The sequence below is a fragment of the Myotis yumanensis genome, unplaced genomic scaffold, assembly GCF_028538775.1.
Source record: "Myotis yumanensis isolate MYYU_CA2020_CCGP unplaced genomic scaffold, mMyoYum1.0.hap1 SCAF_7, whole genome shotgun sequence".
NCBI classification, from domain to species: domain Eukaryota; kingdom Metazoa; phylum Chordata; class Mammalia; order Chiroptera; family Vespertilionidae; genus Myotis; species Myotis yumanensis.
Window position 1 is genome coordinate 5397685 of NW_027223758.1, and position 17099 is coordinate 5414783.

Below are 17099 nucleotides of genomic sequence, written 5' to 3' on the forward strand. Positions count from 1 at the left end.
GCCTTATTTACACATGGGAACAGAACACCAGGGTCTACACCTTTCAACCCAACAGGAAAGTTTTTATTTGTCCTTGGGAAATTAAAACAATGAAATGAAATAATTAATCAGGTTCTTGTGAGAAAACACAAGTCAGCTTTGCAAGCAGTTGATTTAAATGTTTCAGCTTCTGAATTCCCACCACCCATCCCGAGAAGTAACCTGAACACAGGCCCTCCTGGGGGCGAGAATACTGTGAGCAGAACTGACAAGGCGAGGGGATCACTCACAACAGCAATTTCCCACTTATCTTGCTCACATTTTCCTTTTTTAAAAGGCCATTCACCCAAGAACGCATTTCCGAGGTGCTGACTGAGCCCCTTTGGTCTGGAAGGCGTTTCCCCCGGTCTGGAATGTTCGCTTCGGCTCCGGAGGGTACTGGGTCAGTTCACCAGGATGAAGTTGGACTTGCAGTGAGCTTTACAAACGGGAGGAACACGGGTCAGAACCAGAAGGTAAAACATGACATGTAAACTAGCAGGGGGACACTCCCGTCAGCTTACCTATAAATTCTGTCACAGGGTCATGTTCACCTTCAGTCTTAATGGTGCCTGCGATGCTGTCATTTTCCAAGATGGGGAGGAAAAGCTGCACGAAGTCAGAGGTGTATGGCGGGGCTATGACGTCGAGCACCTGCAAGGAGAGGACAGCAGGTCACTGTTCCTGCACGCACACCCACGAGCAGCCTCGCACCACAGGCGGATGAAATGCCAGCTGGTCTGTAGAAAACCACCCTCCCTATCCAGCGTCTTGCTCCCCAGTGACCCCAGGACCCAGGGGGTAATGCAGGTAAACACAGTATAGTCCCAGCATGTAGGAGGAAACTGGTATCTATGTCACCATAATTGGCATGGGTATCAGGAAGCACAGTTCTCAGGGTTAGGTACAAAACACACATAAATTAATCCAGAAAGGGCACTGTTAGTGTACACAGTAAGGAACATGAAACAAATGTGTTGCTGACCTCGGTTACAAAATAGCGAATGAGAGAAATGTCAGTGTCCAGCTTCTCCAGACACTTGCGGATGTAACTGACAACAGGAAGTACATAACCTCGACTCAGCAGGTGTACCATCCTGTCCAACAGGGTCTTCTTCAACTCAAGCTACAAGAGTGAACAGAGAAATCAGTTAGAGAAGGCCCTCTCCTCGGCCACCTGGCAGCCCCGCCCTGCTCACCTGTTCCATCACGTCCAGCTGGGAGTGCTCCGTCTCAAAAAGTTTCACCAGCAGCTGCAGGACCTGGGGGTGCAGGAGCTGGTGGCAGGTGCTGATCTGCAAACAGGCCAAGGAAGCCCTGCTGAGCATGAGGGCTAATCCCAAGGCTCATCATCAGCACACAGAGGCACTGTCACCGTCACAGCCAATAAACAGCTTATCCTAACAACTGTGGTCCCCATCACTCAGCCCAGCCAGTCAGCTGGCTTCACTTGATAAAAACACATCTACACAGTCAATGAACCATCCTCAAAAGGAAAACCCTGGTTTAGGATAGAAATAACTCACTTTGGAGATTAAAATGGAGGCAGAGTAAGTGGATGCTGCACGGACCAAACTGGAATTACAACTAAAATACAGAAAAACTTCCTGAATAATCAACAGAAGACTTGCTGGAGAGAACCCTGATAACCGAGGACCAAAAGTGGAGACCCCGTAAAGACTGGTAGGAGGGGTGGAGGGGCGGAGGCGTGAAGGGCTGGCTGGGCTCACACAGACAGCAACTAAAGTTCCAGAGAGGTATCTCAGCTGTGGGGGTTGCGACTAAGAACTCTGGGGTCTAATCCCCAAGATAGGCCCCCCATCAGAGAGCACCAGAGAAGGGTACCCACAAATCATCTGGCTGTGAGAAGCAGCAGAGTTGCTGTCTACGAGGAAGGGACGGCTGGAAATGCAAACACACTCTTAAAGCACCAACGCACAAAATTCCCTGTGGAGCCACCCACCTTGTGCTCCAGCAAAGGGAGGGCAGAGTGGACTGGAGCTGTGCGAGCAGAAGCCGGGATCAGGGGCTCTGACATTAGAGCTCAGAAGGCAGAAACCCTGGTTTCCTGTGTTGAGTCACTCTCTCAAGCAGCAGAGGACATCTTTCCCACAGAGACATTTGCTATACAGGTGACCTGACCTGGGGGAAATATAGTTGACCCACCCTACTGGAAAACACCTTGTCCCATGGAACAGAGTTGCTCAGGCCCATTAAGAGACTGAGAATAACAATTAGCTTCCAGGCAGAAGCAAATGCCCCACCCAGTACAAAAAAAAACTCTCACCACACCTGAGAACCATTGCCTGAGGGCAAGTACAGTAGTAATTCTAAAAGTCTGTAGGCAGAGGCGTGTCTGGTGGTTTTGAGTTTTGCCTGATTTATTAGTCAGACATGGGGTTTGACACTGTCCTCCACTAGTGATTGGGAAGCATAGCAGATCTATCTAATACATACTAGTAGTCACAAACCAAAACAGGCAGACAAAATGAAGAGACAAAGAAACAACCCCTAAATGAAAGAACTAGAGAATTCTCCAGAAGAAGAGATAAATGAAGCAGAGATAAGAAATGTATCTGAAACAGAGGTTAGAGTAATGATGGTAAAGATGCTCAACAGCGTGAAAAAAGATATCGTAACTATGAAAACAGAAATAAAGAATGACATTACACAAATAAAGAACACACTGGAAGGAATACACAGCAGATTAGGAGAATCTGAGGATCGAATCAGTGAATTAGAAGACAGGGTTGAAAAAATGACTCAGAACCAAAAAGAAAAGACAATTTAAAAAGAGGACAATAGATTAAGAGAGCGATGGGACAACGTGAAACATAACAATATTCGAATAGCAGGCATGTCAGATGTGGCAGGAAGGGAGAAAGGGATAGAAAATGTGTTTGAAGAAATAATGGCAGGAAAGGTCCCCAACCTGGTAAAGGAAAAAGTCACACAAGTCCCGGAGGTACAGAGAACCCTAAGCAAGAACCCTAAGCAAGAAGAACCCAAACAGACCCAAGCCCAGACACATAAAATAACAAAAATTATAGACAAAGAGAAAATCTTAAAGGCAACAAAAGAAAAGAAAATTGTTACCTACAAAGGAGCTTCTTCTATAAGGCTAACACCTAATTTCTCATCAGAAATCCTACAGGCCAGAAGGAAATGGCACAAAGTACACAAGGTAATAGAAAACAAGGTTCTGAAACCAAGATTACTATATCCAGCAAGGCTATCATTCAAAATAAAGACCCTCCCGGACAAAAAAAAAGGCTAAAGGAGTACATCAACACTAAGCCAATATTACAAGAAATGCTAAAGGGACTACTGTAATAAGAAACAGAGAGAGAAACCTAGGCATACAGAATTAAAATGGCAATAAATAAGTATCTATCAATAATAACCTTAAATGTAAATGGATTATATGTTCCAATCAAAACACCTAGGGTAGCTGAATGGATATAAAAACATGATCCAACTATATGCTGTCTACAAGAGACCCACCTCACAACAAAAGACACACACAGGATGAGAGTGAAGGGTGGAAATACTTTTTCCATGAAAATGGAAAAGAAAAAAAAAGCTGGAGCAGCAATACTCATATCTGACAAAATAGACTTTAAAATGAAGGCCATCACAAGAGACAACAAAGGTCACTACATAATACTAAAGAGATTGGTCCAACAAGAGGATATAACCCTGGTAAAACATATGCACCAATATAGGAGCACGTAAGTACATATAAAGACTTCTAGAGGGCTTTAAGGGAGAGATTGACAACAATACAGTCATAGTAGGGGACTTTAGCACTCTGCTGACTTCACTGGGTAGGTCTTCCAGACAAAAAGTTAACAAGGAAACTGACTCTAAAGGACACAATGGATCAGATGGATTTAATTGACATTTTTAGAACATTTTACCCCAAAGCTGCAGAATATACATTCTTCTCAAGTGCACATGGATCATTCACTAAGATAGAGCACATGTTAGGACACAAAATGAGTCTCTCCAAGTTCAAGAAGATTGAAATCATATCAAGCATCTTCTCAGATCACAATGGAATGAAATTAGAAATCAACTACAGTAAAAACACCCAAAAACATTCAAACCCATGGAGACTAAATAGCATGTTATTAAACAATAAATGGGTTACCAATGAGATCAAGAAAGAAATAAAAAATTTCCTGAAAACAAATGATATGAACACAAAACAACCCAAAAATCTCTAGGAAAAACCAAAAGCAGCCCTGAGAGGGAAGTTCATAGAACTACAGGCCTACCTCAAAAAACAAGAAAAATCAACAATAAGCTACTTAACACTACATCTCAAATAATGAGAACAACAAGGGAAGCTCAGAGTAAGCAGAAGGCAGGAAATAATAAAAATCAGAGCAGGAATAAATGACATAGACTAAAAAAGCAATACATAAAATCCATGAAAACAAGAGCTGGTTCTTTGAAAGGATAAACAGAATTGATGAACCTTTTGCCAGATTCATCAAGAAACAGGGAGGACCCAAATAAGTAAAATCAGAAACCAAAGCGGAGAAATAACCACTGACACCACAGAAATACAAAGGATCACAAGGAAATACTATAAAAACTATATGCCAACAAGCTGGATAATGTGTATGAAATGAACAAATTCCTAGAAAAAATACAATCTCCCTAAACGGAATTAGGAAGAATCAGAAAACCTGAGTAGGCCAATAAAAACTTAGGAAGTTTGAAGCAGTGTTCAAAAAACTCCCAGCAAACAAAAGCCTGGGTCCAGACTGCTTCACAGGGAAGTTTACCAAACATTCAAAGAAGATCACTTATCCTCCTCAAACTATTCCACAACATCCAAGAGGAAGGAACACTTCCAGCTCTTTTTATGAGGCCAGCATTACCCTAATTCCAAAACCAGGTAAAGACACTACAAAGAAAAATAATTACAGGCCAATATCCCTGATGAACATAGATGCTAAAATCCTCAACAAAATATTAGCAAATCAGATCCAGCAATATATTACAAAGATAATACACCATGACCAAGTGGGAATTATTCCGGGAATGTAAGGCTGGTACAATATTTGCAAATCAATAAATGTGATACATCACATTAATAAATTGAAAGACAAAAATCACATGATCATATCAACAGACACAGAAAAAGCATTTGACAAAATCCCACACCCATTTTCTATAAAAACTCTCAGCAAAGTGGAAATAGAGGGAGCATAGCTCAACCATATAAAGCCCATATATGACAAACCTACAACCAACATCATACCCAATGGTCAATAGCTAAAACCATTTCCCCTAAGAACAGGATCAAGACAGGGATGTCCACTTTCACCACTCTTATTCAACATAGCACTGGAAGTCTTAGCCACAGCGATCAGACAAGTAGAAGAAATAAAAGGCATTCAAATTGGAAAGGAGGAAGTAAAAGTCTCATTATTCGCAGATGACATGATATTGTACATAGAAAACCTTAAAGACTCAATGAAAAACTTCTAGATTTAATAAATGAATTTGGCAATGTAGCAGGATACAAAGTCAACCCTAAAAAATGGATGCCTTTTTAAAAATATATATATTTTATTGATTTTTTACAGAGAGGAAGGGAGAGGGATAGAGAGCTAGAAACATTGATGACAGAGAAACATCGATCAGCTGCCTCCTGCACACCCCTTGACTGGAATCGAACCTGGGACCCTTCAGTCCGCAGGCCGACGCTTTATCCACTGAGCCAAATCGGTCAGGGCTGGATGCCTTTTTATACACCAATAATGAATTCTCAAAAAGAGAAACTAAAGAAGCAATCCCATTTACCACTGCAACAAAAAATTTAAAATACTTAGGAATAAACTTAACTAAGGAGACAAAAGACCTGTACTCAGAAAACTACAGGACATTGAAAAAAGACATATAAGAACATAGAAACAAGTGGAATAATAGACTGTGTTCATGGGTAGGTAGAATTAACATCTTTCAAATGTCCATACTACCCAAGGCAATCTACAGATTCAATGCAATCCCTATTAAAATACCAACAGCATATTTCACATCTCTAGAACAAATATTCCAAAAATTTATGTGGAATAAAAAAAAGACCCCAAATAGCTGCAGCAATCTTAAGAAGAACAAAGTTGGAGGAATCACAATACCAGATTTCAAGTTATACTATAAAGCCACCGTAATCAAAACAGCCTGGTACTGGTAAAAGAACACCATATAGATCAACTGAACAGAATAGAGATCCTAGAAATTGACCCAAGCCATTATGCTCAATTAATATTTGACAAAGGAGGCAAGAGCATACAATGGAGTCAAGACAGTCTCTTCAATAAATGGTGTTGGGAAAATTGGACAGATACATGCAAAAAAATGAAACTAGACCACCAACTTACACCATACACAAGAATAAATTCAAAATGGATAAAAAACTTAAATGTAAGTTGTGAAACCATAAAAATCCTGGAAGAAATCATAGGTAGCAAAATCTCAGACATCTCTCATAGCAATATGTTTACGGATACATATCCTAGGGCAAAGGAAATTAAAGAGAAAATAAAAAATTGGGGCCACATCAAAATAAAAAGCTTCTGCTCAGCAAAAGAAACATTCAACAAAATGAAAGGGGAGCCCACCTAATGGGAGAACATATTTGGCAATGATACATCTGAAAAAGGGTTACTATCCAAAATATATAAGGAACTCATACAACTTAACAGAAGGAAGACAAACAATCCAATTAAAATATGGGCAAAGGATATAACTAGACACTTCTCCAAAGAGGACATACAGATGGCTAAGAGACATGAAAAAATGCTCAAGGTCACTGATCATCAGAGAAATGCAAATTAAAATGACAATGAGGTATCACCTCACACCTGTCAGAATGGCTACCACCAACAAATCAACAAATGATAAGAGCTGGTGAGGATATCGAGAAAAGGGAACCCTAGTACACTTCTGGTGTCAATGCAGACTGGTGCAGCCATTATTGAAAAAAGTATGGAGTTTCCTCAAAAAACTAAATATGGATCTGCCACTTGATCCAGTGATCCCATTTCTAGGAATATAACCTAAGAAACATGAAATAAAAATCAGAAAGAATGTATGCACCCCTAGTTCATAGCAGCATTAATTTGCAATAGCTAAGATTTGGAAAAAGCCCAAGTGCCCATCAGTAGATGAGTGGATAAAAAAGCTGTGGCACATTTACACCATGGAATACTATGCAGCAGTAAAAAAGAAGGATCTCTTACTCTTTGAGACAGCATGGAGGGACCTGGACAGTATCATGCTAAGTGAAATAAGTCAGTCAGAGAAAGACAAGTATCATATGATCTCACTCCTATGTGAAATCTAAATAACAAAATAAACTAATGAACGGAATGTATCCAGAGCTATGGAAGCATGGAACAGAGTGCAGAATCTCAGAGGGAAGGTGGGGGAGGGTAGGTGGGTGGGAGGTAATCAATCAAGGACCTCGTATGCATATATGCATGGCCCATGGACACAGTTAATGGGGCAGTGAGGTCCTGGGTCTGGGGATGGGCTGGACGGGGTCAAGTGGGGGGAGGAGGAGGAGACATATGTAATACTTTCAACAATAAAGAATTATTTTTAAAAATTCTGAAATTAGAAAAAATAAACAAACAATAAGACAAATATAATTTTTAGGGACAACAGAAAAGTTATTGATAGCAAGAAATGATATCTAAGTTAATATATTAATATAAGTGGATGATAGGCAGCAAGGTATGCTAACTTTTTTCATACAAAAGGCAGAAAAAATACTTTTTTCTATTTGCTTTAATAATGATAGAAATAAAGTCTAAACAGAAGCATGAATACATACTATTGACAGTTGACAAAGGGAGGGGCAACTGGAAATAAAAATGAAATAACGTGCTTTGATGAGAATATCCTGAGTTCACTGTACAGGTCTGCTAGAAACACGGGCACATATAGCACAAGGACGGACAGTGCCGCAGGTCCTGGTACAATGTTTTGTTCAATGTTGTTTTGTTTCGACGCTGATGGGATGCTAGGGGCACTAACTCTGGTTCCTATGCATTAGCCCAGGATCAAATCATTTCCCTTTAGTCAATGCACCACTGTGTGCTGTGTATGGCTCTCCCGCCCCTACCTCATCCAGCAGCGCCAGGTGCACCGGGGTGTGGTCAGTCTGAAGCTGGAAGTACCGTGGCTCTGACACGGTCCAGTCCACCCACTTCAGCACACCCATTGCCACCACTGGAAACCTGCCGGTAACAAGACACAATGCTCCCTTTCAAAATTTTTTCAACAACAAACAGAAAGGTTTAAAAAACAAGGACAACAAGCTCAATCTATCCCATCAATCCTTTCTGATACTCTCTGCAAGGGAGATACCCATTAGTGAGAGATGAGCTGGCTCCCTACCAACACGCAGTGAAGAACCCTGCTCAGCGCTTGGCTCCTTTACCTCCTCCCTGCTTGACAGGAGAGCATCCATGGAGCCCCGCGGGAGCTGGGGGACAGGTTGAAGTTCACTGTTATTTAGCAAACCCTCTTCTTGTCCCTATAGCACAGGCTAACGGGAAAGACTCAAGTGCCTAAGAGAACACCCATCTGTAAGCTTTTCTATGAACTCTTATTGATATAATTGGCATATTGTTGGGTCTAACTTTTACTGTCAATAGACCCTTTTCTCCAAATCAGTTTTTGTAACTCAGTTTAAAGTTCTCTATAAACATTCAAACAAGAAAAAATAAATAAAATGAGCAAACATTTCTGAAGCTTCTGCAGGGTTTTTGAGCAAACTGCTCCGAGGGGTGAAGGTGAGCACCGAGCGGTCTGCTTACCTGATGCACTGGTAGAGTGTGCTCAGCTCGGCCACCAGTTCAGAGGCTCCTTTGTTCTCATTACAACACAGATTGTGAACGGTTTCGACCGCCTTCGACGTGGACTTCAGCTCATCCTTGTTGATGCTCACTCGCTTGTTCTGAAAACCCCCCAACCCCATTGGTGAATCCCACAGAGCACATGCCTGGCCAGTGGGGTGATCTGCTATGGGCCACCTCTCCCTGCAAAGGCCCCTCCCTACTCTGAAGTCAGGGGTCCATTTACATTTAACTGTCACCCTCCCCACCCACACATTACAGAGAGACTGAAGAAGGTCTCTCTCTCTCTTTTTTTTTTTTTTTAAGATCTCATTCTTTAGTCACACAAACTTCAAACTATAGTTTGAATAAATAGAGATGCTGTGTTCATTTTCTTGAGACTGTTTTTGGCACTTCGACTATTTTATGAATAAACACTAAAAAAGACATTTCTGACACTATATGGGCTCATGATTTCTTGCAGCCAGAATCCCCAAATAATCGCCGAGAGGAGGGGGATCACTTGTGTCCCTAACAGCACCTTCTTCCAGGTCTCCACCACGCTGGCCGCATACGCCAAGATGTGGATGTACTTGTGCTTGTGGTCCTGGTTGATCCTGGCGCCGGGTTTGAAGAGCGACTGCATGAACAGGTCCAGGAAGGCTGGCACCCGGATCTGGGGAGGACACATGACAAGTTGGGAAGGGACGCAGAAACATGGCAGGTGAGGCCACGCGCTCTCATGTGGTGGGCGGTGGGCCGTGAGTGGTGCGCACCCAGCAGCGGCTTCAGGGTGTGGGCTTGGCGTGGGATGGGAGGACCAGGCAATGCACAGAAACGTTTCGACAGGAGTTTGTACTCACTGGCGTGAGAGAATTAAGAGAGACACAGACTTCCGCAGTCTCCCTCCCAAATCGGCACAGGGTGCCCCGCTTTACTGTTACAATGAAAAGGCACTTACGAGTTCAACAGGAGGCGGGTCCATGCTCGTAAACATCTTGAACAGGACTGTGATGTCAGCCGGATTCAGGGCTCCTTTGGACAACATAGCCCCAAGGGCCTGGCACGCCCTCGGGTAGGAGGCAGCCGTGCCTAGTGCTAGTGTGATCTGACTGGCGTCATGGCCTCTTGGTGAAAACAATCAGATATCTCATCGTCAGTAAGGGAGCATACACCATTAACGACCCCTCCCTGCCTCCCTTTTCCTCAGGGAATGCTCTGACGGCTGGGATCCCCGTTTTTTCCTAGTCCTGCTTTCACTGTACACTCACTAACTGACCCAGGAGACAACACTTGGAGCTACTGGGAAGGAAGGGTTCCAACATAGCTCACAGACTTTCTAAAAGGAACCACTCACTTTCTAAATACCTTGTTAAGACTCCACCAGTAGAAAATAAAGAGCTAATCTTATTCTACAATATGGACAACACCACAATTAGACTACTGACTAGCCACTTCCAGACTATTCTTATTTACAGCTGATAAATCCCAATATATGAAAACACAGGTTCAAAACTCCAGTGAGTTGAACAATCTTCAAGTACTTAACGAATTATTCATCAAAGCAACACTTAAGGAAGCAAGGCCTCCCCACATCCTGAAGTTGCCCTGGCTTCTCCAGCTTGGGGGTCAGAGGCAGGCTGCCTGTGTGACCTAGAATCTTCGGTTGTGGAAGCAGGGCAATGGGGGGTCTACTGGGGCACCCAGCGGGACCCGGTGATCACAGACACCGCTCACTTCTCCTGGGCGAAGCGCTGGACCTCCTGAGCGATCCTGCGCACGGCGGAGCCGCCCTGCTCCTCTTGAGCCAGCACAGACATCATGGCCTGGGCAAACAGGTATGTGTGCTCCCCATGGCACACCATTTTCTGAAAAATTCCAGGGAGAGAGTGTGAGGTTTCACGATACAGCAATGACAAATGCAGAGCAAAGAGCAGATGAGCCTGTCCTCCCGCAGGAAGCTGCCATTGTGGAAGGAGCTTTTGGCTGGGGTGTCCCCTAAAGGAAGGGGCATTTCACACTGGAAATGCTCGACCCAGCTGCCTCCTTCCACTCCGAGATGAATTAAGAACTTACGGCAAACTCAGGAAGATTTTTTTCAAGGTTTTCTTCTCCTCCATCCAAAATTGTAGCCAGAGAGGTACGGAGTACTCTAGAGAACACCTCCAGCTGCTGGCAGGCTGTGGATACACTGGTTATCTCCCCTTGGTACCCTGCGTCAGAAATAAGCTACAACCAAAAATAAGAAGCCAAACAGAGTGTCAGCAAGTAGCGGCTACACATTTCACAGCAAGGTGGCTTGTTATCAGTGTTCGTGGTGAGATGGGACAAGCAAGCACTGGTCTCAGTCACACACCTTCACTCTGACCCTGCTTCGCCTCTAACTAGGTTTGTGCCCAAGCCGGCCACCTGGCTCGGTTTCTTTGTAAAATGGAGGAGACAGACCAGGCAGTCCTAAAGGCCCCCTTGGGACACAATGGACTCTGTTTCTGCCAAATCCTAGAAACCCCAGATATGCTGACCCAAAAGCACATATACAAATTCTGTGCTTTTCTTTCTCATGTAAGGCTTACTAAAGTAAAATGATGAAGGCCTTTACCAAAAAACCAAATGCAGTCTTTCGAAGGAGAAAGATCACCCACCCACTAACCATCCTTAAAAATAACAATTGCTCATGAACGCTTTTGTCTTTCTCTGACTCTGGCCCTCTTCCTACCTTAACAGTGAAGTTAAGCATCAAACAGTCTGGATGGGCTTCGGCCAGTTTGTAGAAAAGATCTCTCCATGTGGTATGTGCAATCATTTGTTCAAGCCAAGCTGGGGTCTGCCGACAGACAGACAGACAGACAGACAGGGAGAGGTGAGGCCCAGCATTAGCTTAGTGAAGACTGTGCTGTCTAAACAATCACGGATATTTTCAGCTGCAGAGTAGAGCCCTGGGAGCATTGGATGTGGCCCCACAGTCCCAGAGCTGCTGACGCCACGGGGCAGCTGAGTGACAGTTGAACGCCCACTCACGGCTTCTGGGAGAGCCGACTCCACACAGGACACGCCGAGGCACTTCCTGGAGACTTCCAAGAGTCCCACAGAAGCACGCGCACAGGAGTACATCACACGCACAACTGCTTCCTGCTAAATCAGCTGTGCGCCTGGGCACAGAGGACAGGCAACTGAAATAGTGCAGATGGCTTTGCCATCACTGGTGAAGCAGCCATGGGAATTGACTCTCAGCTCTCCTACTGCGTGGCTGCCAGGGCTGTGCTCTGCATCCACCAGCCTTCCGTGCCAAGGTTGAGCTGCCCATAGGCTGCTCCCAGACACTGAGGGCGGCAGGGCTCTGAGGGCTCCAGTGACAGGTTACTTGCAGACTCTGACACTGCTGAAACTTTCTGACAACTGCACTATCATCTGAGACCCCTCCTACCCGCCCTCCCTCTTGTCTTCAGGGGTCAGACCTGCCTCACAGCTCCTGCAGCCTCCTCTAGCCACTACCCATCTTCCTCAAACCTCCCACTTACTAATCCAGCCCTGGCACCTTCCTTTTGGAGGACCTAAATGAACAAACCACAACACCTTAGAGCCTGCGCCTCGAGTAGCATGGAATGGGAGGTGGGAATCTGCTGTTCTTTCTCTGGAGCTGGTACCTGTGTGCCTCTCCCCACTAGACCAAGTGTGGTATTTAAAGGGCAATTCTGACTCGATGCAACTTCTGGCCCACACCCCGATTTTAGTCCCTAAATCTTACATTTCTTATATAATATGCCACACTCCACTGTACACATGGAATTAGCAAAAGGCCTTAGGAACTGGTATTAGAAAAAGAAAAAAGGCCCCTCACCTCTCCTTCTTCAGTAAAAATAGAGTCTGCTTTGCGGGGGTCAAAATGTTTGATCAATAAATTCTTCAAGTGATTCTCCACGGTCTCCTGCACCTGCACGGGTTCAACGCCTGAGAGAGAACGACAACCTCTCAACTCGTTGTGTTGCTTTAAAGAAAGTAGAGAGCTCCAGTCTATACGTGAGTCAAATATGAGAGACCTGCTTCTGACAACTGAGGATCTGGGATCTCTTTTAAAAATTCCTATTTAGTAACCCTACTCAGTGCTAAGAACCCAAAGGAGCACAGAGCAGAACACAAGGATGCTCTACCCTTTTCTACACGGACAGGACAATGTCTTCAATCCTCGCTAAGGACAAGGACAAATGAGCAAACCAGACAGGCAGGGGGACAGACAGGCACACCCTGCACAGGAGGACGGAGCAGATGCAAGCCAGCGGAGACACTTGTCTAACCACCGTGACAGCGACGACAGACTCGTTTCCAGGAAGTCTTACTGTGTCGTCGCAGCTAGTTTCGTGATTGACAGGAGGCTCTACTCTGATCACATTCGCTGAAAGCCACAATCATACTCAGCCCTAAACTGTCCACCATCTGCTGTTTGCTCTCATGGACCTCTGAAATGGCACACTGAACATACACCGTGTAACAGTCCAATGAGAATCACAGTAGCGGGCTATCTGTAAACCTCAGTTCCCGAACGAAAGATAAGGGTAGGAAAGTTCAGTTCCGTCTTACTAAGTCTTAAAAACCAGGAAGACAGAGAAGCTTTCCTATTTATCGGCATTATAATGACCCAAAGGTCTTCGAAAAAGGGGGAGAAGGTGATGAGCAGCCAGGACAGGGGCCACCCACAGAGCACCTGTCTGAATGAGCCACTCGGCCAGCAGGTTGACAGTCTGGGCCACAGCAGTGTAGTTCTCTGACAAGAGCTGGATCACGTTCTCTGGAGACCCTCCTGCCTGAAAGTACCTAGAAAAAGTAACGAACTCTTACACTAAAGTGACGGCAGACAGGTATGGGGGTGGATGACAACAGGGAGGCAGGTTAGGAGGGACAGGTTATTAAGGTTTTTACAGTGTGGAGGGGACCCCTAGAAGCCTTCCTGTCCAATATCAGCATTCTTACTTTTACAGGTCACCTTCTGGGTCCACTACAAAACCTTCTCTAAATTATCGCCACCCTCCTCCCAAAACCAATAACCCTTCTCACGTCCGTACCTCTTGAGAGTGTTGAAGATGGAGGGCTCCATGATGTAGTCCCGGGTGGAAAACTTGTGGAGGCACTCCTGCTGGACCTCAGCGTCATCCTCCCCCTCGGCATACTCCTCCTCCTGCTGGGGGTCATCTCTACATTAACACAAGCTCCGGGAACCTCACAAGTCTCTCTCACACGGTCCCCTTCAAATTATGCCACACACAGCACATTGTTACATGTGACTTCCGTGCGACTCTCAGGGAGTGGGCTGGACAGTAATGAGTGGCCAAGAAAATGGGATCCAGAGTCACACCAAGGGGGTCTGTCTTGGCCTCTACCCTGGAGAACCTTTGCACGCGGTCACACAAGCCACCTCGTCTCTGGGCACCTTCCCTGTTCAACAAACAAAGGGCATCAAAGCACCTACTCCCACTTGGCTGTTGGGAGGACTGCACAGCTAATTTTTGGAAGAGCCAAATCCAGTGCCTGCCATTTAGTAAGAGTTCAGCAGACATTAGCTATTACTGTTTTTACTATTATTCTGTATGTGCCATTTCACACTTTCTGGCCAAGTTAAGGCAATAGTGATTCCTGCAGGCACACACCGCCCATCTGCTGTTAGAAAGTAAAGACCACAGACTTGCATCGTATAAGCAGCCCTGGCTGGGTTCTAGTCCCCCTTCTACCTGGAAACCACTTAAGCACGTTCCCAAGTCTAAGGACAAAGCAGCAGGATGATGTGATAACCCTGGACCAGTGACCCTGAGGTCTGCCCAGCTCTCACTCTGTTGTCCTAATGAACAAGCAGGTGCTTCTGAACACTTGCTGTGCGCTGGGAGCACTGGCTGACCCCCAGGGGGCCTAGGAACATGGAAGACAAGGCGTGTCTCTCCACCCAAGGAGTTCACAAACTAGTCGGAGACCAACCTCCACGTCACTGACTCTCCGTAGGGCAAGAGCTGGGCCAGACTCAGCAAACGTGGCCCGGGGCCCAGTCCAGTCCTCCTCTTGTTTTTGTGCATAAAACTGTATTGGAACAACAGCCAACCCGTTTTTTAACAACATAGTACCTATGGCTGCTTTCCCCTTAGAAGAGCAGAGCTGAGTGGCTGTAGAGACCTGCACAGCCTAAAGGCCCCGTGGCCGTTACAGAGAAGTCCCCCCCCCCCCCCCCCCCCCGTGCAGACTGGGGCGGGGGGGGGGGGGGGGGGGGTCCCCGCTGAGACCATGCCTGACGGGAGCCTTGAACAAGGCTGTGAGGAACAAGGGACGGCAGGACTCACCAAGGCTCCTCCTCCTGAATGAGTCTTGGGCCTCTACCCTGGAACCCCCTCCCTCCTCCTCCATCTCCTCACGGACCATACCACCTCCCTGCCCGTAAATCCAGAATTTAGCCTCGATCAATCGATTGATGGATGGAAACCTCTCTCTCTCTCTCTCTCTCTCCAGACTCAAGTATTCATCAGTCTGTTCTCATGTCCATTCAGATGCCCCGCCAGAATTCCAAACTCACTTGATCCAAAACTGACCTCACCTTTCCCCTACAGCCCCTAATTCAGTACAAGGTCCCCATCTGCCTGTTACCAAGCCCCCAGACCCAGGCGTCCTCAATTCCCCCACTTGTCGGTCCTGCGAGGCCCTTCTCTCCAGCCTCCCCTCCAGATCCTGGGGGTGTCACAGGGCCAGCATTCCCCTCGGGGCTCGGCCTCCTTCCTGCCTCTCAACCACCTCTCAGCCGATGCCACAGGCATCTTTTAAAAATGTTTTATTTTTTAACCCTCATCTGAGAATATTTTTTTTATTGATTTTAGGGAGGGAAACACGGATCTGTTGCCTCCTGTACACACGGGATCAAACCCTCAACCTAAGTATGTGCCTGACCTGAATCGACCGGAAACCTTTCTGTACCGGGCCGGGGCCGGCTGCCTTTGTAAGCCGCCAAGCGGGCGTCGCACCCCGAAGACACATCCGCTCTGAGGTGCCCTCAGCCCTCGCTCTTAGCTTCCCTCGCGTGGGCGTCACATCTCCCCGCCTCCCTCCATCAGCAAGCTCGGCCCCCGGGGACAGGACAGGAGTCACAAAAATGGACCCAGCAGCATCGTCCCGAACTCAGCTCAGCCATCCCTTCACCTTCCCTGACTTCTCCCCCTCATCGGCGCAGGTACATGGCGCCCGCTCGCCGGGCCCAGCCCCATCGGCGCGAGCCCAGTGCGGGGCGGAACTGGGTCGTGGCTGAGGCTCGGTCAGTGGGGCGCAGCTCGGGCCGCCATGCCCCCTGCGCCCGCGCCCGGCGCATCTGTTAGGCGAGGCGAGGCCCTGCCCGACTCTGGCCTCGAAGGTGCCACGTGACAAACTTCAGGACGGGGCGCTCCCAACTCCACCCGCCACTGCGTCGGCCCATTGGGCCCACGTTGGGGGCCGGCAGTTTGATGCAGTGGCAATGGCGGAACGGGACCTGGGGTCACCCTGTGTCACGGCTGGTGCCGCCCTTGCCCCAGCCCTGCGGGCAGCCAGGGCAGGCGCGGAGCCCACACGCCGCGTGCGTGGCCCTGGCGGGCGGGACGTAAGGGGCGGGCCCCGCCGGCCGGGGTGGGAGGCGACGGGCAGGGCGGCGCGCTGTGCTTGCACCACAAGGTGACCGCGGAGCCGACGCGGCGGGGGCGGGCCGCCCGGTGCCCCCTCACCTGGCCGCCGTCCGCCTCGTCGCCCCGCTCGGCCGCGCTCACGAAGTACTCCTCGTCCATGATGGCGCCCGACGCGGCCCCCGCCATCCTCTCCCGGGAGCGAGCGCGCGGCCACGGCGCATGCGCATGCGCACGACGGGCGGGAGAGCGCACGCGCGGCCCCGCGGCCGTGCGCCTCAGCCCAAACGGGAGGCGGGGGCGGGGCCAGGCGGAAGGGGCAGGGCCAGGAGGAGGGCGGGGCCAAGTGGAAGGGGCGGGGCACCGGGAATTGCCCCAGGCTCGCTGATCCAGGTGCTGAGGGCCTGGAAGCTAGGTGAGGTGCGGGCTTAGGGAACTTCCTGGAGTGACCCTGGAGCACAGCCGATTAGAAGTTTTGAACTAGAGTCATGCTTGGCCTGGGTTCGCGTCCCCTCCACTTCTTCCCTGTGACTTTTAGTCCTGAAATCATCTGCTTCCTCATCGGATAACTAGCCCCATAGCAGGGCTGACTTATCAGACACAG

At 47.4% G+C, this 17099-nt stretch overlaps 1 protein-coding gene across 3 annotated transcripts; it reads right to left on the reverse strand.

Annotated features, from left to right (window-relative positions):
* Positions 1-41: 41 nt before the first annotated feature.
* Positions 42-16688, reverse strand: NELFCD (negative elongation factor complex member C/D). Of its 3 annotated transcripts, none has more exons than XM_070419684.1 (16): positions 16598-16688; positions 13937-14049; positions 13579-13688; positions 12718-12827; positions 11596-11703; positions 10956-11108; positions 10617-10747; positions 9841-10006; positions 9421-9555; positions 8862-9001; positions 8483-8527; positions 8165-8279; positions 1218-1313; positions 1004-1144; positions 543-672; positions 42-457 (listed from the first exon to the last, which is right to left on the reverse strand). In XM_070419684.1, exons 1-16 carry the CDS (start codon positions 16682-16684, stop codon positions 423-425), a joined length of 1815 nt encoding a protein of 604 aa, XP_070275785.1. In that variant the 5' UTR covers positions 16685-16688; the 3' UTR covers positions 42-422. The 3 variants fall into 3 exon arrangements, with proteins under 3 accessions (XP_070275785.1, XP_070275784.1, XP_070275786.1); XM_070419683.1 differs by having other exon boundaries at positions 13937-14052; XM_070419685.1 differs by lacking the exon at positions 8483-8527 and having other exon boundaries at positions 13937-14052.
* Between the last annotated feature and the right edge of the window lie 411 nt (positions 16689-17099).

Coding starts and splice junctions, on each gene's coding strand:
- NELFCD (XM_070419683.1), bottom strand. CDS start 16,684: ATGGCGGGGGCCGCGTCGGGCGCCATCATGGACGAGGAGTACTTCGTG. Junction 11,109..11,595: donor TGCTTAACTTCACTGTTAAG/GTAGGAAGAGGG, acceptor TTTTGGTTGTAG/CTTATTTCTGACGCAGGGTA. Junction 9,002..9,420: donor TGGTGGAGACCTGGAAGAAG/GTGCTGTTAGGG, acceptor GGGGGTTTTCAG/AACAAGCGAGTGAGCATCAA.